The sequence below is a fragment of the Nannospalax galili genome, unplaced genomic scaffold (genome assembly GCF_000622305.1).
Source record: "Nannospalax galili isolate Female #2095 unplaced genomic scaffold, S.galili_v1.0 scaffold1685, whole genome shotgun sequence".
In the NCBI taxonomy this organism is placed as follows: Eukaryota; Metazoa; Chordata; class Mammalia; order Rodentia; family Spalacidae; genus Nannospalax; species Nannospalax galili.
The window spans coordinates 618,381-643,101 of NW_008352830.1; the positions used below are offsets into that span (position 1 = coordinate 618,381).

The window sequence follows — 24,721 nt, forward strand, 5'->3', positions numbered from 1 at the left end:
TCCCCCAGCCACCGCATAGAACCTCGTTGTGACTTGGAATGAGCAGCTGATACCACAGATTCCACTGATGAGCTGTTAGCTCTGTTACTATAACAAAATCTCTTGCTAACTTAGGAAAGATTGCCATATTCTGGTTCAGATTGGGACGTTCTAGTACAAGATTGGGCAGACCTGTCACTCTGGGCCTCTGATGGATGTGGCAGATGATATTGGTGAGGAGCATGTCACCTCATGGTCAGGAGGCAAAGGAGAGAAAGAGGCTCTTGCTACTACCTCCCTTGGAGGGCAGGGCTTCGGGGAAGTTCTACTTGTAAAGGCTTCATAGTTTGCTGACAGCACCACCAGGGGACGTGGCCCTCAACATTACTTGTGGGAGACCTCGACATCTGAACTGGCATGCCTTTGAGGCTGGGTAGGGCTAGCTGAGAGCTTGTGCAGGAATGATTGAGCCCCTTCCTGCTGTAGCTCTGAGGCCTCAGACCAGGACTACTTCCCAAATTTCCATCTGTCAGTGGGGGAGACTCAGCGGATCTCTCTACCCTCTCTACCATGGCTCTGAGAATGAAGCCGGTTGAAGGGACAGTGCTCTGTCCAGGGTTTGACGGCTGAGATCATGGTTGCGCGTCAGTGTGCTAACCTGTACCTCTTCTCATATCAGAACAGATGGCCTCCAGGGAATAAAACCAGTCTTTCCCACACTCCATCCTAAGAACTTGCATGTGGTTAGAACTGCAGCCCACATTTTCTGAACTTGGCTCAGTTTCCAGACTTGAGGGTCCATCTTCCTAGTATCTGTGGGACCCCATTTCCTAGCCTTAACTCAGTTACCATGAGCCATGGAACAAAGGAGTAGGTGCCTCAGTCTGGGTGTTATCCCTCTAACAGCAGCCTCTCTGGTGTCCTGCTGGTAGAGGCACAGCAGATGGGTCACATACGGGTGCTCAGAGGCACCTATGGGATCCAGTGGACTGTAGAGGCCTAGGTAGGGAGGGCAGTGCTAGCACTGTGGGAGCAGTCTTCAGGTCGTTGCCTGTGGTTTTGGCCTAGTGACCAAACTGGGTAACCAGCTTTGCCACAAGTTGGACCAAATTCAGGTTCCCGCTACTCCGTGACCCTTTACCATCACATCCAGATCAGTGCCTCCTTAGTTGGGGACACGTAAGCTGTGGCACAGTGACAACCCTCAGCCCCAGGGACTTCATAGCACCACCGTTGCTTCCTTGGCTGTTGCAGTTTAGGAACCAGCTGCCTTGGACCAGCTGCCATGGGTAGAAGGCGCTGCCACCTCTCAGCAGCTGCTGGTCTCTGAGCCCTTTCCTGTGACACTGCAACTTGTACTTGCTGACTGGAGATAGCCTTGCCAGGAAATGCAAAATGCCATATGTCCAGGAGGGAAGCCGGAAAATTCTTTTCTATAGATGAGGCTGACCTAGAACTTGATATGTAACACAGGGTTGCCTGGAACTCCTGACTGTCCTGCCTCAGCCTCCCAAGCTCCAGAAGTACAAACATCTGCAGCCACCTAAATTGGGAATTGTCAAGTGGCATTTTAAAACTAGGAGTGAGGTTTCCTTTCTACCCACACCTTTCCCAACTGCACTCGGCCACATCAGCTTCTGCAGGGTTAGAGGTGGTTTCTCCTGGGTGGCCATCTAGACTTCTCAGTTTAATGCCTAGTGGATTATGCCTGCCCACTGCCTCCTGCAGCATCAAGCTGTCCAGCCCTGTGAAGCGTCCCCGGAAGGAGCCTGTGGATGAGGACCTGTACCCTGAGCACTACCGGAAGTACTCAGACTACATCAAAGGCAGCAATCTGGATGCACCTGAGCCCTTCCGCATTGGCCGGATCAGGGAGATCCACTGTGGCAAGAAGAACGGCAAGGTCAACGAGGCGGATCTCAAGATCCGGATCAACAAGTTCTACCGGTGGGTAAAGCTGCTGCTGTGGCCCTTCCAGGTGATTCTGTGGAGCTGGCCACACACACAGCTGCACATGGAGTTAGATGGGGTGTTGTCTTTCTAGGCCTTCACAGGCAATGGTGTTTTCAACAGCCCTGGCCTTTGGGTCCTGTCCTAAAATCGTCCAGGGCTGAGCATGGCAGGCAGGTCTGAGATCAAGGCCAGCCTGATCTACATAGGGAGTTCCAGGCCAGCTGGGGCTATAGGGAGACCCTGTTTCAAAAAGCTAAAAGAACAAATAAAATCCTTTGGGCCATATGAGGTTTGTGGAGTTTCCTGTGGCCCAAGTAGGCACGGGCAGTCGAGTAGCTAGATGGTCTCAGGCATTTTGAATGAGTTTGGGCTCAGACACGATGCATTGGAAACTTAATCTTTCCCCAATGTCATCCTTGCAGGCCTGAGAACACTCACAAGTCCACCCCGGCGAGCTACCACGCAGACATCAACCTGCTGTACTGGAGTGATGAGGAGACAGTGGTGAACTTCAGTGACGTGCAGGGCCGCTGCACTGTGGAGTATGGGGAGGACTTGGCCGAGTGCCTACAGGACTATTCCCAGGGGGGCCCCGACCGCTTCTACTTTCTTGAGGTGGGGCCCAGGCTGGCTGGAGTGAAACTTAAAGGGCAAATGTGGGAGAGAGCAGGGTGCCCAAGAAAACAGCTTGGGCTGGGACAGGGCTCGGTGGTAGTGCCTGTCCAGCAAATACAAGGTCCTGGTTTTGTCCCAGCAGGACAAAAATGTATACCAGGAAAGCAGGTAATGTGATGTGTGGAGTTTCAGATGTAGGATTTTGGCTTTTAAAGGATATAGGGGAGCTGGGACTTAGTTGATAGAGTGCTTGGCTAGCATGCATGAACCCCTGGGTTCATCCCTAGAACCACATAAACCAGGTGTGGTGATGCATGCCTGTCATCCCAGTACTCAAAGTGGAGGCAGGAGAGTCGGGCATTCAAAAGGAGATAAATCAGGAGGCAGATAGGACAGATATGAGTTCTGAGTTCTAGGCCAACCAGGGCTACACAGTGGGTCCATGACTCCAAAATAAATAGCAGCTAGTAGGCACAGATTCTCAGCTTTTGGGCAATAGGATGCAGTACTTACAAAGCTTTAACCTCTGCAGTTACCATAATTCAGGTCTGTGACGGTGAGTTGCTCTGGAGTTTTACATTCTCAACTTTCACTGTTTTTATGTATATGAGTGTTTTCCCTGTAAGTGCACCATGTGTGTACAATGCCCATGGAGGCCTAAAGAAGGCTTTGAGGCCCCTGGAACTAGAATTACAGATGGTGGTTAGCTGGCATGTGTGTTCTAGGAACTGAACCCGGGTCCTCTGCAAGAGCAGTCAGTTCTCTGAGACACTGAGCCATCTCTCCAGCCCCACTTGTAGCTTTTATTTTTTTCTTGTAGCCCCAGACCTGCCTGCTTCTGACTCTCTACTTTTTAAAAAAAATTTTATTTTATGTGTATGCGTGTTATGCCTGCATGTAGGTAAGTGCACCCATGTTGTGCAGTGCCCATGGAGGACAGAAGAGAGCCTTCTGTGATTCTAGTTCCAGGGGACTCAAAGCCACCTTTAGGCCTCCATAGATCCCCTGGAACTGGAGTTTATGGAGAGTTAGCTACCATATGGGTGCTGGGATTTGAACCTGGGTCTTCTGCAAGAACAGTCAGTGTTCTTAACCTCTGAGCCATTTCTCCAGCCCCTGACTCTCCACTTTTAAAAAGTTAAAAGTTAGAGAATGAAGCATTTTAGTGTCTCTTTTTTTTCATCTTTTTGAGTCAAGGTCTCCTTGTAGCCCGCACTGGCCTGGAGCTATGTAGACCAGGCTGGCCTCGAACTCAGATTCACCTGCCTCTGCCTCCCGAGTGCTGGGACTACAGGTGTGCACCACCATTCCCGGCTCTGTTTTAGTGCCTTAACACAGCTAAAATCTGTACTGGGAAAGGGCCTCCACCAGTCCACTGTGGTCTTGGTATGTGTTGGGAAAGGTCCCCCTTCCTAAGGGAAAACAGCCCTGCTCCTTGCTCGGTCTCATGAGGCAGGTGGCCCGGGTTCGGACTGGATCTAGGAGCCTATTGATGATGTGGACTGACTTGAATCTCTCTAGCTTGGCTCCTCTGTGCTGTTTTTTGAGACAGGGTTTCCCTGTAGCCCCAACTGGCCTGGAACTTGCAGACTAGGCTGGCCTCAATCTCAGAGATCCACCTGCCTCTGCCTCCTGATTGTTGGGATTAATGGTGCATACCACCATGCCCAGCTGTGCTGTTATCTAAGGATGCATGTTTGCCTAACCAGGTTCCCAGGTATATGGCATGTCAGGTATCCTGGCCTACCTTACATAGCACTGTAGAAACTGACAGTTGAAGATGGTAGTTTGGGTTATAGAGAATTGGTTAACGGGATAGATGTGGGTTTTAAGCAGTTTCTCTATAGTGTGAACTGGCTTAAACATAGAGTAAATCTGTGGCTTCCCTTGGACTGATGTGCCTCCTTCCCACACAGGCCTATAATGCCAAGAGCAAAAGCTTTGAAGACCCTCCAAACCATGCCCGCAGCCCTGGGAACAAGGGCAAAGGAAAGGGGAAAGGTGCGTGTCCGGCCCTGCTCTTCAGTTATTAGTGTTTGTTTTGAGACAGTCTTGTGTAGCCCAGGCTGGCTCAGAACTCGGGATTCTCCTGTCTCCACCTCAGGAATTCTAGGTTTACAGGATCCCAGGGTCACAGGCACCCAGGAGGCTGAAGTGGGTGGGTCGTAAGTTTGAGGCTCACATCGACAACAAAGGGGAGACCATGTCTCACTTGAGTTCCCCGAATAAGACCTGCTGGGACCCTCTGAGCACTGGCTTTAACCTGTGGGCTGTGTCCACCTCCAGGGAAAGGGAAGGCAAAGTCACAGGTGTCTGAGCCCATTGAGACCAGTGAGCCTGAGGCGGCCATCAAGCTATCCAAGCTGCGAACCCTTGACGTGTTTTCTGGCTGTGGAGGGTTATCAGAAGGATTCCACCAAGCAGGTAAGTGCTGGCTGGTCCTGTCTGATGCTTCCTGGGTCCAGGCCTTGTTGGCTCTGTCACTATCCTGGCTGGGGCACCTCATTGGGAAGACTTCAGAGCACATACTTGGCCTGGGTAAGGTAGCACAGTCCTGTTGGGCCAGCTGGACAGCGAGGCCATGTTTGAGCCAAGCAAATCAAACCAACCTCCAAAGCAGACCTCTGCTGTTGCATCCCCCAGGTGTCTCGGAGACGCTGTGGGCCATTGAGATGTGGGAGCCAGCAGCCCAAGCATTCCGGCTGAACAACCCAGGCTCCACCGTGTTCACAGAGGACTGCAACGTGCTACTTAAGTTGGTTATGGCTGGGGAGGTGACCAATTCTCTGGGTCAGCGGCTGCCACAGAAGGGTGATGTGGAATTGCTATGTGGTGGACCACCCTGCCAGGGCTTCAGTGGCATGAACCGCTTCAACTCCCGAACCTATTCCAAGTTCAAGAACTCCCTGGTGGTCTCCTTCCTCAGGTGAGCGCAGCAAGCCCCTCTGTTGCCTGCTGTGGGGGGCCATGGCTGTGGGAGGCACCGGCACTCTGCTTGGGCTGTCTGCTGGTGAGAGAAGTCACATACTGAGAGGTACAGGCTCAGTACCTGTACCCTGTGGGAGGGGGGCTTCTACACGGTGGGGCTTCTGTCATGGCCCTTAGGGTGACACCTGCATGTCTCATACCACAGCTACTGTGACTACTACCGGCCACGGTTCTTCCTGCTGGAAAATGTCAGGAACTTTGTCTCCTTCAAGCGCTCCATGGTGCTGAAGCTCACGCTGCGCTGCCTGGTCCGCATGGGCTACCAGTGCACCTTTGGTGTGCTGCAGGTGGGCCATATGGTGGGGGCCACATGGGTGGGTACACAGTGTCTAGTCCTGTCATTGGCAAAAAACACATACTCATCTGCCTTTTGGTGAGGGAGGACATTTGTGCCCGTATCCATCAGTGAGGCTCTCCAGCTTGGATTGTAGGGTGGCCAGGCTGAGGCCCTGGGAGGCTGAGGTAAAATGAGTTCAACACCAGCCTGCGCAGGGTCAAAGCCAGCTTGATACCTTGTCTCAAAAATAGCTGTGAGTACAGTGCAGTGGTAGAGCCTTTGACAGGTGCCACATTGCCAAGGGCTTGGTCCTGAGGACCAAAAAAACGACTGGGACTGGGGCTCAGTGGTAGAGAGCTTGTTTAGTGTGCATAAAGCCCTGGGTTCAGCCCAGCACCAAATAAAGCATGGGGGAGCACTCTTATCTAGCAGGTGGGAGATGGAGGCAGGAGGATCAGGAGATGGTCATCTTCAGCTACATAGAAAGTTTCAGGCCGGCCTGGGCTACATGATACCTTGACTCAAATATAAGAAAACAAACTGAAAACGGAAACAGCCGTTAAAATGGAGGCTGAGGTGACTGGAGGGGCGAGAACATGTGGAGAAGCCAGTGCGGGACCGTCCACTTGTGAGGTGATTGGAGGGACGAGAACATGTGGAGAAGCCAGTGCAGGGCCACCCACTTGTGAGGTGACTGGAGGGGCGAGAACATGTGGAGAAGCCAGTGTGGGGCCACTCACTCATGCCCTGGAGCCTCGTGCTGATGGCCAAGCCTGGTTGGCAGCCCTACCCTCCCTACAACCTCGGTTGCCAGGTAGCAAGGCTCCCGAGGCCTCCCCTTCCACTCTCACACCCATGCAGTGTTCCCCAGAGTGGGCTGGGGTGTCCAGGGTATAAGGTCAGTGAAGAAAGATGAACGAAGACTGAACAGAACAAGTTCAAACTGGAGAACCTGCCGAGGGAGGAGCCAGAGATCTTGGTGTCTGCTTGCACACTGGAGGTTTTTAGGGGGCTGACAGCTTCCAGTTTGGGAATTGAAATTGGCTGTTGCAAGGAGTGACCAGGGTTTAGTGATGGCTAAATATCTCTGGCACCATTTACTAGGATTGGCAGGGTAAGGGTGATAGGAATCTAGGAAGACTTTGGGTCTGGAACTGCAAATTACTGTAGCTTTGGGAATTATCCCCATTTAGCCACAATGGAGCTTTGCATGGCATGGCCCTGGCTAAGAGAGGAGCTGCCCTTGTACGGGTTGGCTGCTGGATCAGCAGGTGCCCCTTGCCTGCTCCCTGGCCTGCTTGCTCCCTGGCCTGCCTGCTCCCTGGCCTGCCTGCTCCCTGCTTCAGGTTCTCCATGCAGAGTCTAGTTGCTTGGATGTTCTGCCAACCACATCTTTCCCTACACAGGCTGGACAGTATGGTGTGGCTCAGACACGCAGGCGAGCCATCATTCTAGCCGCTGCCCCAGGTGAAAAGCTGCCTCTGTTCCCAGAGCCTCTACATGTGTTTGCGCCCCGAGCCTGCCAGCTGAGCGTTGTGGTAGATGACAGGAAGTTTGTCAGCAACATCACCAGGTAGGGGCTCTACCCAGCCCTGCACATGCTGTGACAAGTGATGTGATGTCTGTGCCAGCTGGGGAGGTCATTGCCAGGTTCTGTGAACCTGAGCAAGCAGAGCAGCAGGTGGCTCTGTGCCATGCTGCTTCCAGCCTGGAGTTCTGCCTCCCATGCTAATAACTAATCACAGCCACAGTCTCCAGTGGAACCCACGCTCAGCTGATGACATGTCTCAAGTCAAGCAGAGCCTGCCTGCATGGCCTGAGGGCATCTGCAGTCATGGGGAGCAGGAGTGTCTCCCTGAGGTGCCCAGACTGTTCTCTGCCCTGCTGCAGGCTCAGCTCAGGCCCATACCGGACCATAACGGTGCGGGACACCATGTCTGACCTGCCTGAGATCCGGAATGGAGCATCAGCATCTGAGATATCCTACAATGGGGAGCCACAGTCCTGGTTCCAGAGGCAGCTTCGGGGTTCGCACTACCAGCCCATCCTCAGGGACCACATCTGCAAGGTAGCCTGGAGCGTTGTCTCCTGGCTGGCCCCCACTTCCTCCACTTGGGCCCTGCTTGCTGCCAGAGCTGGCTCTTGCCTCCATTCAAAGTCTTGCGTTCTTTCTTGTCCTGACCACCCTCCCCATGGTGGCCTGTTGTCTAAAATGTCCATCAGAGTCCTGTTCTCATGGGTGGTCCTTGTATGGTGTCTAAGCCCTGCCCACACCCTCTCTGCCATGTCACCACTATGCTTTTGTGCAGGCTCCCCAGTATACCAGTCTTGGCCTGTTGCACCCTCCTCTGGTTGATTTGGCCCTGGCCCTCCTTGCCCCCTGTACTGTAACCCCATCCTGTCCTAGGCATCCCTGTCATATTCCTGCATGTCTGTTCCCCAGCTGGAATGGGGTAGCTGTCTACTCCTGGTGGGATCTGAGCTTCTGGGTTCCCTGTTGCCATAACTGGCTCTTAGCTGAGTTCCCTGTGCTCTTCCAGGACATGAGCCCATTGGTGGCTGCCCGCATGAGGCACATCCCCCTGGCCCCAGGCTCGGATTGGCGTGATCTGCCCAATATCCAGGTGCAGCTGACTGATGGCACGCTGGCTAAGAAATTGCGCTATACCTTCCACGACAAGAAGAATGGTCGCAGCAGCTCCGGAGCCCTGCGAGGTGTCTGTTCCTGTGTGGAAGGTGCGACCCTCAGCTTGGGCTGCCCTGGGGGGTCTTCCCATGACCATGTGGTTCCCTGAGCTAAGGATGGCTTTCTGGGGTTCTCCAGCAGCACTCACTTGAGGTATCTACTTGTTAACCCGTCCTGAGTGCTGATAATTAAATGGCTGCCAGGGTGTGACATCAGTTGTGCCCGTGGGATGGTGGTTGCCAGCTACTCTGTCCCTCACAGCCCTTAGAGTTCTCCTCCAGAAGCCCTTTTCTGGAACTGGGGTGCTCTTGAGTCCCTCTCCAGCCTAACCCTGGCCTGGGCCCCAGCACAGTATTCTTTTGTAGCTGGCAAGGCGTGCGATCCCACGGCTCGGCAATTCAACACTCTCATCCCCTGGTGCTTGCCACACACCGGAAACCGCCACAACCACTGGGCTGGGTTGTATGGGCGCCTCGAGTGGGATGGGTTCTTCAGCACCACCGTCACCAACCCCGAGCCCATGGGCAAGCAGGGCCGTGTGCTGCACCCTGAGCAGCACCGGGTGGTGAGCGTGCGTGAGTGTGCCCGCTCGCAGGGCTTCCCTGACACCTACCGGCTCTTTGGCAACATTCTGGACAGACACCGGCAGGTCAGCAGGTTTGGGGTGTTGGGTTGTGCCACTGAGCATGAGAGGTGGGGAATTTCACAATGGCCATACATCCCTCCCTAGGTCACTGTCCAATAGTTAATACACTGCTTGCTACTCAATGTGGCCCTCAAATCCCAGCAGCCTGCGCGCCAACCCGACCCCATCCTGTACTCCCGAAATTGGGGCTCTTAATAGGCTTGAGGTGGGTCCTGGATATCCTGTTTGTCAGAGTTTTGTAAAGCCTTTAAAAACTCCCTCTTTGGGGCTGTAGAGCTGGCTCAGGTGTTAAGAGCACTGATTTCTCTTGGAGAGGACCTGGGTTCAGTTGCCAGTACTGACATGATGGCTAACAGCTGTCTGTAAGTCCAGATCTCTGGGACCCATTGCCCTCTTTGAGCCTCCATGGGCACTATACGCATAGTGTACTTATATGCATACAGCATTCACACACATAAAGAGAAAAACCTTTGACATGGATGTGAGTCTGTCATGGGTAAAGGTCTGTGCTCTGTGAGACCAAGCTCCATTCCCCCAGTCCTTGGTCAGTGTTCTGCCTTGCTCTGAGCTGAGGCAAGCTGCTGCCGAGCCTGATGCCAACGTGGTGTCATCCCCTTCCTTCCCACAGGTGGGTAATGCCGTGCCACCTCCACTGGCCAAAGCAATTGGCCTAGAGATCAAGCGCTGTATGCTGACCAAAGCTCAGGAATGTGCCTCAGGTACTTGGGCAGGGAGCAAGAGCAGCTCCGGGGCTCAGGCAGGTCACTAGCCCCACAGGAGTGCTCCTGGGGACAACTGGTTGTACCTTCTTAGACCAGGAGGTGGGCTGGCCCAGCAGGCTTCAGGGCTAGATTCCAGGTCCCTACTGACTGCATGGCAGGCACCTGCCTGGGCTCCTAACTAAAGCAGTTGGATGCAGAAACTTCTAGCAAGTTCACATTTCCTGCTGTTGGCCAGTTCCCAGAGGCCACTCACGGAGCTTGGTGTGCTTGGGTGATTTTCCTTTCCTTTCTCTCCAGCTACAGTTAAATCGAAAATGGAAGAGAAGAAAAAGGAGGTGGAGAAGGAAGAGGTGGAGGCAGAGGAGAAGGCGGTGGAGGAGAAGGAGGAGGTGGAGGAAGTGGAGGTGACCACCATGGACTAGTGCTCTCATCCCCTTGCCCTGGCACCAGGAGCCCCCACATGCACTGATATTGTTTTTAACCTGTCATGCCCCGTTGGTTGAAATGTGTTGTGCAGTGTCCGTGGCTGCGGTTGGCAAAGCTGAGATTTGCTTTGTGACCGAGCCATGCAGTCGTGTGCGTGTTCTGGATTTTAAAAGTTTTTATTATGCATTATATCAAATTACCACTGTACAAGTGGAAATGAAGACTTTATGTAGTTTTTATATGTTGTAATATTTCTTCAAATAAAGCTCTCCTGTAAAGCGTCTTAGGTAATGACTAACACAGGGCTTCTAGATCCTTCTCGGCTAGGTGGAGGGGTGGTCCTGTGTATTTAAGGGGATGGAGATGCCTACTTCTCAGTGGGATATTCTGACTCAATTCTGGCCAGTGAGAGGCACATGGAACTTTCTAATGTAGCTTCCGGAAGGCCTTTTAAAACAGCAGCCTGAGCTGGTCTCCATGGCCTTTTTTTTTTTTCCCTTTTTGAGGGAACTCACTATGTACACCAGGCTAGCCATGAACTCAAGATCCACTTGCCTCTCCCCAAGTGCTGGAACTAAAGGCGTGCACTACTGTGCCTGGCTTCCATGGCCATTTTTATGAGTATTCTGCCTGAATGTAAGTGCCAGAAGAGGGCATCAGATCTGGAACTATAGAGTTATGGAGCATTGTTAGCCATAGTGTTAGGAACTGAAGCCTGTCCTCTGCTAGAGCAGCCAGTGTCTAACCACTGAGCCCTCTCTCCAACTCCTTTTGTGTGTGGTTTTTGTTGCAAGATCTATGTAGCCCAGCTGCCTCGATCTGTTTTCCACCTCACTCTCCCTATTGCTGGGATTGACTTTTTTCCCCTTTGAGGAAAGAACAGGATTCTTTTAAAAACTGAATTCAAATCAGTTAATTCCTCCCACCTTCGGCCATAACACCTTGGATATTGCCTGATGTCAGATTTCATTGTTTGGTGTGTGAGCATGCCAGGGTGTCTGTGTGTTGGTCAGGGCAGCATGCAGGAGTTGGTTCTCCATGTTTGGGTCCTGAGGATCAAATTTGGGTAGCCAGCTTGCTGACCCAACATACAAATAAATTCTAAGCACTAGGTAAAGAAATCAGTGCTTCCTTTGCATGCCCAGCTCCCTGGGTTCCATCCCAAGCATCACAAGAGATAAAATTTCTGGGGTTGGAGAGATGAGTCTGATTAAGAGCACCTACTGTATTTGTAGAAGACCTGGGTTCATTTCCCAGGACTCATGTCAGGTGGTTCACAACTGTAACTCCAGATCTGATGCCTCTGGCCGCCTCAGGCACCTGCACTCAAGTGCACAGACACAATTAAAACCTGTAAGAGGCTGGAGAAAGGGCTTGGCAATTAAGAGCATTGGCTGTTGGAGAAGACCTGGGTTTGAATTTTGGCACCCACATGGCAGCTAACAACCATCCTTAACTCCAGTTCCAGGGGATCCAACATCCTCTCTCCTTGGGCACTGCATGACACAGATGTACTTGCATACATGGGTAACACTCATACACACAATAAACTTAAAAAATGAAAAATCTAAGGCAGGTATGGTGGCAGCTTGGCTTTGTTCTTCATGCACTACATACAAGATATGAGAGGGGCAGGCAAGATGGCTCTGTGGGTAGTGGGACTTTTCAACATGCCTTAAGACCTGATTTAGATCCCCAGAACCCATATGGTGGAAGGACTCACGCTAGTTGTCCTCTGCCTGCCACATGCTGTAGCCCAGCATGCTACAGAGAAAAACACAATAGCTTAGGGGACCACTTGACATCTTGTCATTCAGAGGAGGACAGCCCTTCTAGCACAGAGATTTGGTCTAAGCCTCAGTTTCTTCAGCTGCAAAATGGAATGATTTCCTCCCTACCATATGCAGCAAGGGCCTAATGTCATTTTCAGCCAGGCTTATTGGTGCACATCTATAGTTCCAGCTATTTGAGGGTGACTTCAGGAATTCAAGGCCAGCCTGGGCAAGAAAGCCAGACTCCAGGGTTTGGGGTTTGGTTTTTGGCATGGGGATCTTATGTAGCTCAAGATGGCCTGGAACTCAAGATAGAGTTGAGTCTGGCCTTGAACATGATCCTCTTGCCTCCACCTTTCATGGGATTACTGGTGGCTGAAGATGTGAGAGAGAACCTCCTGGCTGTGGTGGTTCATGTTTGTATTTCAAGGTCTTGGGCAGCTGAAATGGGAGTATTGATGTGAGTTCAAGGCCAGCCTGGACTGTAGAGACTGAGGGGAGGAGAAAAGAGACAAGAAAAATGTCATTTCAGTTGGGTGTGGTGGCACACGCCTTTAATCCCAGCAGATCTCTGAGTTCAAGGTCAGCCTGATCTACATAATGAGTTCCAGGCCAGCTGGAGCTACATGGAGACCCTGTCTCAAAAAGACCAAAAAGAAAAAAAGTCATTTCAGCCCTTAGGAGGTTGAGGCAGGAGGACTCTGTGATTTCCTGGCTATCCTGGATTATAGGGTGAAACCCTGCCTTCTAGCCTCACCAAAAGAAGAAAAAAATTAAGTTTTGGATTTAAGCTGGAGAGCTGGCTGCTCTTGCACAGGACCCCAGTTCAGTTCCTAGCACCCACATGGCAGCTAAACCATCTGTAACTCCAGTTCCACAAGATCTGATGTCCTCTTCTGTCCTCTGTAGGCACTGCACACACGGGTGCAATTACAGACATGCAAGCAAAACATTCATACATAAAAGTCAGTTTTTTTTTTTTTTTTTTTTTTTTTTTTTTTTTGTCTTTTTGAAGCAGGGTCTCCCTGTAGCCCCAGCTGTCCTGGAACTCACTATGTAGACCAGGCTGGCCTTGAACTCACAGAGATCCGCCTGCCTCTGCCTCCCAAGTGCTGGGACTACAGGCATGCGCCACCACGCCCAGCAGAAAAGTCAATTAAAAAAAAAAAAAAAGCCAGTCACGATGGCACATGACTCTAATCCCATGTGCCCCCAAGAGTCAGATGCATCTTTAAGATGGAGGCCAGCCTGGTCTACATTGTGAATTCCCAGGCCAGCTGGAGCTACAAAACAAAACGCCAATCAAAAAATAAACAACCAGGGTGGTGCACACCTTTAATTCCAGCACTTGGGAAGCAGAAACAGGTGGATCTCTGGGAGTTCCAGGCCATGTTCCTGGGGTTCCTGGGAAACCATGTCTCAAAATACAAAAAATTATCGCTATGAATAAATAGTAGGTAAATAAGTATATAAACAAGTGAATAAAGAAATAGTTAAGTCACTAGATACATAATGAATGGAAGGAAGGAGTGAAGGAATGAAGTTCTGGTTTGGACTCTCTCCGGGCCCCGCCCAGCCTGGGTGGCAGCGCCCTCTATACACTGCCCGCAGTTCCCCCTCCGTCCGCACCGCGGCGGTGTGCTCCCCGCTGGCCCCGCGTTTGGGTCTCTCTAGGCTGCAGCGCCAGCACCGGAACTCTTGTTCTTCCTGCGCTTCCGCTCTCTAGCCGGGGCTGGGAGCTGCGTGGTGTGAGACTTTGCAATGCCGACTGGTGACTTTGAGTGAGTGTGGGGCGGCGGCAGAGTTCCCCAGAAGGGCGATTTGGGGTGTCTCCGGGGTTATTGTGGTCTGGGCGCCGCAGAGACCAGATGGTTTCACTGATCTCGTCTCTCCGCAGCTCGAAGCCCAGCTGGGCTGACCAGGTGGAAGAGGAGGGCGAGGACGGTGAGTGCACATGCACAACCGGATCCCCCGCCTTGGCGTCCTGGCTTCTTGAGGGCTGGATGGCCCGCCCCCAACCCTAGGCCACGGGTTTCCAGCTCCGGACGAGGGCGTGCAGATCTATCTGAGCCTGGAACAGTGTCATCCCAAAGTTGGCTTGGGACCCCAGTCTGCAGTCCCGGCTCCCTCTCACCCCCTGTAGCGACTCACCCCCAAAGCCTTTCTGTCTTGGCTTCCCCATTTCCTCTGCCCCTGGAGTGACTGGCCAAAGTCCTTCCATGTTGGCTTGGAGGCTCTAGCCCCACAGCCCCTGCTTTCCACTCTGACCCTAGAATGACTGTTGGCCGTACAGTTCTTCCATGTTGGCTTGGAGGCTCGAGCCTTCCAGTCCTGCTTTCTCCTCTGCCCTTGGAGCCACAGTCACTCACAAAGCCCTTCCGCCTTGGCTTGCCAGCTCTAACCTTACAGGGGTCCCCACTTTCCTCTGCTCCTGGCGTGGGTCTCACCCCCACAGTCCTGCCATCCTAGCTGTTGCTGACTGCTCCTCCTCATACTCCCTCTGGCAGATAAATGTGTCACTAGTGAGCTCCTGAAAGGCATCCCTCTGCCCACTGGGGACACCAGTCCAGAGCCTGAGCTGCTGCCAGGAGGTGAGTGACAGCCTGCAACCCACCCCTGCAGATTCTCTTTCCTCCCTCCCCTCCCCCCAAGCCCTCTCTCCCCTAGTCTCCATCAGAGGACTCAGTTCCTGTCATCTTTCTCCAGCTCCTCTGCCACCACCCAAGGAGGTCATCAATGGGAACACAAAGACGGTGACTGAGTACCGGATAGATGAGGATGGCAAGAAGTTCAAGGTGCAGTGAGGACAGGGGTCAGCATGGCTCTGTGCTTGAGGATGTTACATTACTCATGAGGGACAGGTGTGGGTTGCTTGGGTTGGTGAGGAAGGTCCCTGCTGCTGGGAACCTTGAGGCATGGGGAACCCACCTCTGTTCCTTTCCATTTTCAGATTGTCCGAACCTTCAGGATTGAGACCCGGAAGGCTTCGAAGGCTGTGGCAAGGAGGAAGGTGAGACCCTCCCACATTGTGTTTGTTTGTGTGTGTGTGTGTGTGTGTGTGTGTGAGAGAGAGAGAGAGAGAGAGAGAGAGACAGAGACAGAGACAGAGAGAGACAGGTCGAGATCATCCTTAGTTGTCATTTCTCCCACACTTTTTTTGTCTTTTTGAGACAGCGTCTCCCTGTAGCCCCAGCTGCCCTGGAACTTACTATGTAGACCAGGCTGGCCTCAAACTCACAGAGATCTGTTACCCCTGACTCTCCAGTGTGAGGATTAAAGGCGTGTGCCCCCATCCTGGTCCCAGACTTCAGCCCTGATGGGAACTAGCCCACTGACTTGTCCTAGAAATCCCCACTGGCACAGCTGTCCCCCATACCCCCAAACCTCCTTTCTGTCATCTGGAGGCCCCCACCCCCTTTGTATGTAAGTGCATGAAAGTGTATGTGATAGACCCTTGTGCACACATGCAGAGACAAGAGGAGGATATTGGGTGTTGCTTTGTTACTGTTTGCCTTAGCCCCTTACACAGGGTCTGTCTCTGCCTCATGTCATGCCTCCCATGATACCAAGGTTACAGACGCGCACACAGCCACGCCTGACTTTATACGTGTGCTTGAGATTTGAACTCAGGTTCTTGTGCTTGCACAGGAACCACCTTGACCCACTGAACCATCTCCCTATCCCCCCTTTTTAGGTTTGAGACAGGGCCTTATGTAGTCTGGACCAGTGAACTCTAGTCCCTCGTGCTTCCACCTCCCAAGTGCTGGGATGACACCCATGCGCCACCATGCCTGGCTCAGGAAATGGGACCTGTCACCATTATTTACTAGGGGGCAGGACCTTGGGGAGAGTAGAACATGGGGCTCATGGCCCCAGCATGCTGGAGGTGGTGGTTGTCTGGAGTGGGGAATGTGGGTCTCCACACTGTCCCCTATCCCTCCCCGAGCCAGAACTGGAAGAAGTTTGGGAACTCAGAGTTTGACCCCCCGGGGCCCAACGTGGCCACCACCACAGTCAGTGATGACGTCTCTATGACATTTATCACCAGCAAAGAGGTGAGTGGGGTGACATGCTAGTGGGTGGGGCTAGAGCCCCATGGCCTTTTGGCCCCTCCTGAACCGCCTCTGCCCCACTCTCCTTCAGGACCTGAACTGCCAGGAGGAGGAGGATCCAATGAACAAGCTCAAGGGTCAGAAGATTGTGTCTTGTCGCATCTGTAAGGGCGACCACTGGACCACCCGCTGCCCCTACAAGGACACGCTGGGGCCCATGCAGAAGGAGCTCGCAGAGCAGCTTGGCCTGTCCACCGGGGAGAAAGAGAAACTGCCAGGAGGTATGGGCCTGGGGTGGTAAGTGGTGGTAGTGGTGTGTCCTCATGCTGGCCCCTTTGTTGCATGCTGTTGCAGCAGAGACCAGGTTTGAGCAGCAGGTGTCTACTGGGCACCCCCCTTGTAGCTGACCTTGTGTTTGGGGGTGGTCCCTCCCTCCTGTGTGGGTATAACCAGCTGGTGACTGTGGCAGCTCTTAACTTGAGCATGCCTGTTGGCAGGATGTTTTTGCTGCTACCCTGGGCGTGTGGAGTCTGGGTGCTGTGAGACTGCTGTTCTATTGTTCTTGGGCCTCTGTGATGCTGGGATGTGGGCACTGGGATCCTGTCTGCCAGTGGGCCCATTGTTGGCCAATGGGGTCTTTTTTTTTTTTTTTTCCTAATATTTATTATTTTTATGTGTATGAGTGTATTGCCTGTGTGTATGTGAGTGCATCTGTGTCCTGAAGTGCCGCAGAGGTCAGAAGAGGGCTTCAAATTTCCCTGGAACTAGAGTTAAGGACGGTTCTTAGCCACCATGTGGGTGCTGGGAATCAAACCTGGGTCCTCTGCAAGAGCAGTCAGTGCTCTTAACTGCTGAGTCATCTCTCCAGCCCCCAATGGGTCTTTCTTTAAGACAGGGTCTCCCTATATTCCCAGCTGGCCTGGAATGTGCTTTGTAGACCAGGCTGGCCTCAACAGCAGAGATCCGTCTACCTCTGCCTGCCGAGTGAGTCCTGGGACTAAAGGCTTGCACCACAGTGCTGGACACCAGTGGAATCTTTGAACCTGGGTGTAGAATTGGGTGTCTGTGACTGGGGACAGGGCTTTGTGTCAGATTCTCCTTTGCTGTCCAGAGCTGGAGCCTGTGCAGGCCGCCCAGAACAAGACGGGGAAGTATGTGCCCCCAAGCTTGCGTGATGGGGCTAGCCGCCGTGGAGAGTCAATGCAGCCGAACCGTAGAGGTGAGGGGTGTGGAGACAGCCTTGGTAGTGGGTGGATATCCCAGGACCTTGTAGTTACCACCGAGTCATGGGTGGTGTGGGGTTCAGCTGTGGCCTGCCACTTACTATCTCATTGCCCTGCCCTGACCACACAGCGGACGACAATGCCACCATCCGCGTCACCAACCTGTCTGAGGACACACGTGAGACTGACCTGCAGGAGCTCTTCCGGCCCTTTGGCTCTATCTCTCGTATCTACCTGGCCAAGGACAAGACCACTGGCCAGTCCAAGGTGGGTGGCTGACCTGGGAATGGGAGTGCGTGCTGGAGGACCTGTGACTTAGGTCTTGCTCTCTGACCCTGCTCTACCTCCAACCCCCAGGGTTTTGCCTTCATTAGCTTCCACCGCCGTGAGGATGCTGCGCGTGCCATTGCTGGGGTATCTGGCTTCGGCTATGACCACCTCATCCTCAATGTGGAGTGGGCCAAGTAAGACCCCTACCCACCCTGTGCCCCTCCTGCCCCCCCCCCCAGGACCCCCAGGATTGCCTCACTGCTCTCTTCCTGTTTCCCTACCCTGCATGTCCCTAGCCACCTCTGAGGCCTGCTGTAGCCTCTAGCTCAGCAGTCACCAGGCTTGTCTGAAATGATGGCACTTTATTGTTTGCAAAATCCTTGCCAAGAGCCAGGTGGCCGCTGGCATCAGTTGCCCCTCCTGGGTCCCATGCCAGTCCAAGGCAGGGAGCAGGCTGGACCTGCAGGTCCTTAGGGTGATCTCCTGATTCCATGGAAGGGTGCAGGGGTGACTCAAAGGTGGCCCTCAGGTCCCAAGTCCCTGCCTGTACCTCATGCCTCCCTCCCTCTTTCTAGGCCATCAACCAACTAAGTCACCTGCCACTGATGGCTGTCATCCTGGGACAGAAAGCTTCCAAGGACAGTAAATAGACTCAAAGCACTTTGTGTCCCGGTCCTTCTCACTAGTCGCCTATGGCCAGTGGGGCTGGCCCCTCCCCCAGGCTGGGGCCCTGTAAGAGGGTATGTGGGTGGGTGGCGGTGAGCCTTCACTGGTGTGAGCACCAGGCTTTGGGAAGGAAGTGGCAACTGGGGACCTTATGGTGCTCCCGGGCTGCCTTCCACACTGTGGCTGTGGTCACAGTGAACTCGTGTGTGAGAAACAGTCGCAGGCCTAGGGTCACAGGCTCAGCTGTGCTCTGGAGGTAAAGGTTGTAACTGCCAGAGGCAAGTCTTGGCTAGGGCTCTTGTCCTTGGGGTGTTGGTGGTATAGGTAACAGCAATGCAGGTTGGGTGCCACAGCCATTTAGAGTGGAGGTTGCATGCAGGTGGCCAGGGGCACGAGATTCTGTGCTGCTTGGTAGCCAAGGTAGAGCCCCAGCTCTAGTGCCCCCATGGCCTGTGCCTCGCTTGAGAAACTGGGAAACCAAGCCAGCCAGCACTGCTGGGTACCCACATTGAGCACTTGCATAACATGATAGGGTCTGTAGGAGCAGGCATTAGGGGTCCATACCATGGCTGCGTAGCACTGCCCAGCACAGGTAGCATAGGCCAGCAGAGTGAGCACCAGGGGCAGTATGCCACCCAGTCCAGCTAGTGCCAGCCAGCCCATAGGCCCTGTAGCCCCACCCCGCAGCCAATGTTCATCTGTGGTCCCCAGGCGCTTGATGCAGGCCTCTGGCCTTTCCGTGCTGCACACCCCAGCACCAGGCTGTGGCAGTTTCAGGCAGGAGAAGCTGAGTGTGGGAGTAGCCAGCAGGATGGCCACGGTTCAGCCCACAGTGCTCACCACCCAGGTGTGCTTGTGGCATAGGCAGCTGCGTGTGAGGAAGGGGTAACTCCCAGGTAGTAGTTGAAGCTGATGACACCACCTAGCAGGTTGCAGGTTGAGGAAGAACGATCGAAGCAGCAGGCCACTTCCTTGAAGTTTAAGTAGGTGACCAATAGTGGGCAGCATCAGTGCGTAGCCCAGGTTACGCACCGTCAACTGCACCAAGAAGATCACAGTTGGCTGCTCCCATGTGACAAAGTGGAACAGGGCCAGGCCATTGCCAGCCACTGCCACCAGGATGGGCCATAGGAGACCCTGGAGCCTGTGGTCTGCAGCTGCTGAGAAGTTTCGCTGGGCAGAACTTGGCACCTGTGAGCAGGAGTCACTGGCTATGCTCTGTCCAACCTCACAGGCTTCTGCATCGACCCCATTTCTGAGTGGATACTGGGTGGCCAGCCACAGGGGCCCTCTGGGTCTACACAGAATCCTGTCACTCACTATTCAGAGCCCTGGAATCAGGGTTGCAGCTGTTCCCATATGGAGCCCCCCAGTGTTACTCCCTTCCTGGAAGGTGTGGATTAACAAGTCCCTGCTGCTGGGCTGAGCAACCTGTCACTCAACCCCATGTTGTGTGCAATGCTTACACCTACAGACTCTACCTGCAGCCTTTCCATAAGGTGGCCATCTGTTCTGGTCCCGTTGCCCAAAACTCAGTCCCACAACACCTTACAGGTCAACTCTAACCCCTCTCCCCCATTTCCTGTTCCTAGTAGCCATCCCCACCCACCAGCTAGCTCCTAACCCATCTAAGACTTAGTTCCCACTGGCCACCCACGTTCTAAGCCTACCAATCCTTTCCTGCTTGTGTCCAGGACTGGCTTCTCATCACTAGGGTGAAGCGCCACACAGGTGCATACCTCTAGCAGGGTGCAGTGGTGGGAAGTGCCCTCTTGTCCACTACTGACTCCCTGGATTCCACATTGGAGCCTGGGAAAGCTGGGGCCCCAAACATCCTGTTCTTTTCAGGCCTGAGAAAGCTGGCTATTGCCACCCTCAGCAATTGGCTCTCTTGGAAGGTTCTGAAAGCATCCCCTATTAAGGCTTTCCTCTGCCTCCTGGTCTATGTTCCTATCCCCTCAGACAGCAGAGGGAGGCAGCCATGGCAGCTTCTGGGTTACATGAGGCCCCTACCAGTCTCCAAGCAGTGTAGTGTGGCTGCTAGCTCATCTCAACTTGCAAAGCGGAGTCAGAAAACCATCTCTGTCTCCCATAGCCTAGCCTATAGGAGGTAGCAAGTATCCCCCAGCAGAGAGACACACAGCAATCACAGAACTTGGTATTTACTAGGGGAATGGCAGGAAATCCTTCACGAAAGGAAACCGGGCTGCGCCTGAAAGCCCAGGGCAGCTTCCGGACCCCAATCTGGGGTGTCCATGGTCACCTGTTGGACCAGCAGCTTAGGTTCCTCTTCTGGACGGCCGTCCTTGTCTTTGTCCTTGGGCTGTAGCTCTGGGTCCTTGTTTGGGCTGAGCTCCTCGGGGTCTACCCTGCAGCTTTGGGGGCCTCCAGTTCCCACCTCGGCCCTGGCCAGACCTCAGCTCCTTCCTGTGATGCTTGCCTGCAGACCGTCTCCGCTTGGCCACAGGAAACATGTCTATGAGGAGAGAGACTTTCAGGGTCCCCAGGAAGCCAGGTCAATCCCCAGGTGTGACCTCCAGATGGGAGAGACCACTTACCATCATCAGGCTCCTCACCCACAGCCTGGCGGAAATACTCCACATCATCTTCCTCATCTGGCTGGCTGGTTCCCCCCGCCTCTGAGGTTGTCCCGGGGTCCTCTGCATCACTGTCACCATTGGCTTCTTTGCGGGCCCGCTTCATGCCAGCCAGGCTCTTCTTCCTGGAGAACAGGTTGCCATGGTCAGGCTGCCTGGGCCACACCTCCCACCTTCCAGCCCAGACCTCTGCACACTTGTGTGCCTCTCGTTGTTCACGTTTGCGCTGCACATTCCCAGCTTGCTGGTCCTGTCGCTGAACCTTCAACTGCAGCTTCTTCTCCTTGGCTGCCAGAATGGCCTGCAGCTCTGTCTCTGTCTTGTGCACTGAGAGAATGACCAGCTGTCACTTGTCAGGGTCACCGCATCCCCTGGGCAATGCCACCCATGGCTCTATACCCACCAAAACTGTGGAACAGGACATTGCCATCCCCGACGCCCTCCTGGATCTTAATGAGCTGCAGTGTCATCCGGGGCCCAATCTGGGGTGCACAGGCGAAGAGTCAGGCTGGCACCCCACAGGCAAGCCCCCACTCTGGCAGGTATGCCCTCACCTCTGTCAGCCGGATGGCACTCTGCTGGGCCTGCATGTTGCCACGACCAGCCACAGCCTGGGGTAGCTTCGTGATATTGTATTCTCCGTCTGGTTCACCCTCGCTCTCAGACAGCCCTGCCCCCCTGTGTGGAGCAAGCAGTTTGAACTGGCACACTGGGTGCTGTGGGCACAACTGAGGGGACCACCGTGGGAGCCCCACCTGGCTGCTCACATGGCCAGCAGCTCACTGATGTCTTGCAGGCGGCTCATGTTGGGGAACTTTTCCTGCAGGAGCTTCTTCATGCCCCGACTGGCGCCCACTGGAACCACCTTTATACTGCTACATGAGGATGGGAGGATGTGGAGGGTGCAGGGGTCAGAGGTTGGCTCTCCCCCCGCCTGTCCCTCTGTGCCTCAGGGCATTTACTTTAAGACTGAGCAATCACAGAGTCTCAGCAACAGTCATCATCATCCACATAAGACATCCCGCCCTGTGTGCCCCCACTCACTAGTGGCGGAAGTCCAGCTCCTGGGAGTCATGGTTGTAATTAATGAGGAGGCAGCGCTTAATGGTGTTGAGGTTCACCTGGACAGCAAAGGGACCCTGTGAGCTGAGGCCAGGAGATGCCAGTAGGTAGGCCATCCCTGAACTGTGCTCCAGCCCATGTCACCAGCACAGGCACCAGGGATGTCAGGTACAAAACCTGGTCCCGGAAACCAAAGACACCCACCAGACCCAACATGCCTTGTCCATCATCCCAGCACTCCGGAGGCCAGGTCAGGAAGAGCCCAAGTCAAAGGTCATCCTATGTTAACAGAAGACCTTGTGTCTAGAAAAATAGGTGGGGGGGTCTAGAGAGATGGCTCACTGGCTGCTCTTGCAGAGGACTGGAGTTTGGTTTGCAGCACACACATAGCAGCCAACAACCCTCTGTAACTCCATGTCCAGAAGACTCCAATGCCCTCTTCTGACCTCCACATGCACTGCACAACATGGGTGTACTTACATAGATTCAGACAATACACTAATATACATAGAGATAAAAATATCTTTAAAAAAAAAACACAAAAAAACGGGAGGAATTGGGGCTCAGTTGGTAAGCTGCATTAAGTTCTAAGTTTGGTTCCCAGTATGCCATAAGCCAGGATTGCAGCACACCAGGAATCTGACATTCAGGAGGCAGAGGATCACACATTCAAGGCTAGCCTTGGTTACAGAATAACCTGAGGCCAGCTGGAGATTCATGAGCTCCTGTCTCAGTATCAAAACATACCAACAGAGGCAGGTGGACCTCTGTGAGGCCAACGTGGTCTACAAAGCCAGTTCCAGGCCAGGTAGGGCTACAGGGAGACCCTGTCTCAAAAAACCAAATGAAAGCAACAACAACAAAAAACACCTCACACTAACAGAACTTGAGCTCTCCCTCAGAGTCAGTGCCCCTCTGTACAGTCAGGACCAGCCACCTGAGTAGCCCTGCAAGTCTTGACCCACCTTGTGCACATTGATGGAAGGGAACAGGTTCTGGAACATGGTGGCCATGAGTTTTACGTGCATGCCTTGGGGGCCGAAGCTGTTGAGCACCAGGAGGGGCGGGTGGGCAAACTGCTGTTCGTGCATCCGGTGCCGACGCAGGGAGGAGACCACATCCCGGACCAGTGTGTACTAGAGGGGAGGGTAGATGGGGTGAGTGCTGCCCCATGTGGCCAGAAGCGTCCCTGAGCCCAGCTCTTCACTCCTAGCCCTCACCTTGTGGATCTGGAAAGTCAAGGTGGGGCCTCCAGGGAGGCGCATCAGCTTCTGCAGGAGAAAGGACTGGTGAGGATGGAGTGGTTTTGCAAGGGGATGAGGCCTGGGGGGGCATCTCTGCTCCCTCTCTTCAGAGCGTTTACTTTGAAGCCAGAATCACAACAGCTCAGGGCCACAAGGGTTCATCATAAGACAGGGGCAGTGTGGCTAAGGCAGGGAGAGAGCCAGGTGTCCACTCACCAAGTACACACTGCTTTCTGTTTTGCTCAAGATGAGGAAGTGGGTAACACCGAGGGGTCCAGCCACTGCCACACAATCCTTCAGTGAATTTTTCTTTCGAACCTGATTACAGAAAAGAACCAATAAATAATCCTTACTGAGCAAAAGACCAGACACTTAAGCTATTGGGGCTGAACCCATGACCTTGGGCATGCTAGGCAGATACTCTACCAATGACCCATACCCCAACACTCTTTTTGAGATAGCACTTTACTATGCAGTCTTGGAACTCTATGTAGACCAGGATGGCCTCGATCTCACAGATGCAACTACTGCTGCCTTCTGAGTGCTAGGAATAAAGGCACCACACCTAGCCCTCTGTTTTTAATTAAAAAAATAAAATAAAATAAAATTACTAGCCAGGAGTGGTGGCACAAGCCTTTGATCCCAGTGTACCGGGAGGCAGGGGCAGGCTGATCTCTGTGAGTTCGAGGCCAGCCTGGTCTACATAGAGAGTTTCAGGCTGGCTGGGGCTGCAGGGAAACTGTCAAACCCATAACTCTTACAGCGGTGGCAGGATTGGAACCCGGCCCGGAGAGTCGCAAACCTGCAGGCGGGTGGCGGTGAGTGGCTCCATGACCCGCCGCACATCCAGGCTGAGCTGCCGGAGGCTGCGGCCCGCGCTGCCTCGGGTGAACACGAACGAGTGCGGCTGCGCTGCGTAGGCCTCGAGGTTGCGGAGCTGCGCTTGGGCGCGCGCGCGCTTCTGGTACCGGGACTGCGGGAGCGACAGGGGTGACGGGGTGAGGGACCCAGCCTCGACCGCCACCCGGTCAGCGTCCCGCGTCCACCCCGGCCTCCACGCCTTACCCGCCCGGACTGCCCCATGTTGCCTCTTCCACGAGGCAGCCTCTGCCGCCGCTTCCGGTACCTTCCCTCTCATTTCCGGCGCCGGGAGGCTCCATGTGCGGCCCACTTCCGGTGCCCTGTGGATCGTGCACGACTCCCTTCCGGTGCTGCACGTCCAACTGTCGACGTGCGTGTCTCTTCAGATGCAGTCCACTTCTGGCGCAATGAAGCCCACGTCCGGCTTTGCGCGGCCCCTTCTGGCCCTGGATGCTTACTTCCGGTTACGCAGCCTACTTCTCGTTGAGCAGCCCACTTTCGGCGCCCGGCTGCTCAAAGCCCTATCTACTTCCGGCGCTCAGATCGGTAGAGTCAACAAGCGGGCCTCACGTGGCTTAGAGGACGGAAATGGAAAAATTATCGCAGGAGTTGCTATGGAGACATCTCGGGCTGTTTCTGTGGAAACCTGGGGGCGGGATGGGGTGGGGGTGGGGGGGGGGGT

At 53.9% G+C, this 24,721-nt stretch overlaps 4 protein-coding genes and 2 non-coding genes across 9 annotated transcripts in view; 3 read left to right on the forward strand and 3 right to left on the reverse strand.

Moving 5' to 3' along the window:
* The window catches only part of Dnmt1 (DNA methyltransferase 1), a 46,510-nt gene extending 35,940 nt beyond the window's left edge, over positions 1 to 10,570 (forward strand). Inside the window, exons 28-39 of the mRNA XM_008850066.3 lie at positions 1,708 to 1,926; positions 2,355 to 2,547; positions 4,464 to 4,548; positions 4,834 to 4,971; positions 5,191 to 5,473; positions 5,681 to 5,822; positions 7,219 to 7,385; positions 7,703 to 7,880; positions 8,353 to 8,548; positions 8,864 to 9,147; positions 9,773 to 9,863; positions 10,164 to 10,570. Coding sequence (XP_008848288.3) covers positions 1,708 to 1,926; positions 2,355 to 2,547; positions 4,464 to 4,548; positions 4,834 to 4,971; positions 5,191 to 5,473; positions 5,681 to 5,822; positions 7,219 to 7,385; positions 7,703 to 7,880; positions 8,353 to 8,548; positions 8,864 to 9,147; positions 9,773 to 9,863; positions 10,164 to 10,288 — 2,101 coding nt within the window. The 3' untranslated portion in view covers positions 10,289 to 10,570. The remainder of the gene's footprint in view (positions 1 to 1,707; positions 1,927 to 2,354; positions 2,548 to 4,463; positions 4,549 to 4,833; positions 4,972 to 5,190; positions 5,474 to 5,680; positions 5,823 to 7,218; positions 7,386 to 7,702; positions 7,881 to 8,352; positions 8,549 to 8,863; positions 9,148 to 9,772; positions 9,864 to 10,163) is intronic.
* A 3,183-nt stretch (positions 10,571 to 13,753) lies between these two features.
* Positions 13,754 to 18,269, forward strand: Eif3g (eukaryotic translation initiation factor 3 subunit G). The gene is made up of 11 exons (XM_008850068.2): positions 13,754 to 13,845; positions 13,962 to 14,008; positions 14,572 to 14,655; positions 14,771 to 14,859; positions 15,015 to 15,074; positions 16,015 to 16,119; positions 16,208 to 16,397; positions 17,228 to 17,335; positions 17,470 to 17,606; positions 17,697 to 17,803; positions 18,185 to 18,269. The coding sequence occupies exons 1-11, from the start codon at positions 13,826 to 13,828 to the stop codon at positions 18,198 to 18,200; spliced, it is 963 nt and encodes a 320-aa protein (XP_008848290.1). The 5' UTR covers positions 13,754 to 13,825; the 3' UTR covers positions 18,201 to 18,269.
* A 2,151-nt stretch (positions 18,270 to 20,420) lies between these two features.
* Positions 20,421 to 24,441, reverse strand: LOC103747575 (suppressor of SWI4 1 homolog). Of its 2 annotated transcripts, none has more exons than XM_017802447.2 (12): positions 24,305 to 24,441; positions 23,981 to 24,151; positions 23,395 to 23,496; positions 23,155 to 23,205; positions 22,900 to 23,070; positions 21,917 to 21,993; positions 21,640 to 21,747; positions 21,427 to 21,550; positions 21,276 to 21,354; positions 21,070 to 21,199; positions 20,834 to 20,997; positions 20,421 to 20,751 (listed from the first exon to the last, which is right to left on the reverse strand). In XM_017802447.2, exons 1-12 carry the CDS (start codon positions 24,314 to 24,316, stop codon positions 20,555 to 20,557), a joined length of 1,386 nt encoding a protein of 461 aa, XP_017657936.1. In that variant the 5' UTR covers positions 24,317 to 24,441; the 3' UTR covers positions 20,421 to 20,554. The 2 variants fall into 2 exon arrangements, with proteins under 2 accessions (XP_017657936.1, XP_008848292.1); XM_008850070.3 differs by having other exon boundaries at positions 24,244 to 24,385.
* Positions 21,812 to 21,889, reverse strand: LOC115067152. The gene has a single exon (XR_003846586.1). It is a non-coding gene; the product is annotated as a small nucleolar RNA U105B (small nucleolar RNA).
* LOC115067151 lies at positions 23,269 to 23,355 on the reverse strand. Its single transcript, XR_003846585.1, has one exon. It is a non-coding gene; the product is annotated as a small nucleolar RNA SNORD105 (small nucleolar RNA).
* Positions 24,442 to 24,457: 16 nt separating the features above from the next.
* The window catches only part of Angptl6 (angiopoietin like 6), an 8,339-nt gene continuing 8,075 nt past the window's right edge, over positions 24,458 to 24,721 (forward strand). For all 3 annotated transcript variants that reach the window (XM_029554526.1, XM_008850074.3, XM_008850075.3), the window contains exon 1: positions 24,458 to 24,585. In XM_029554526.1, the coding sequence (XP_029410386.1) occupies positions 24,490 to 24,585 (96 nt within the window). In that variant the 5' untranslated portion in view covers positions 24,458 to 24,489. The remainder of the gene's footprint in view (positions 24,586 to 24,721) is intronic.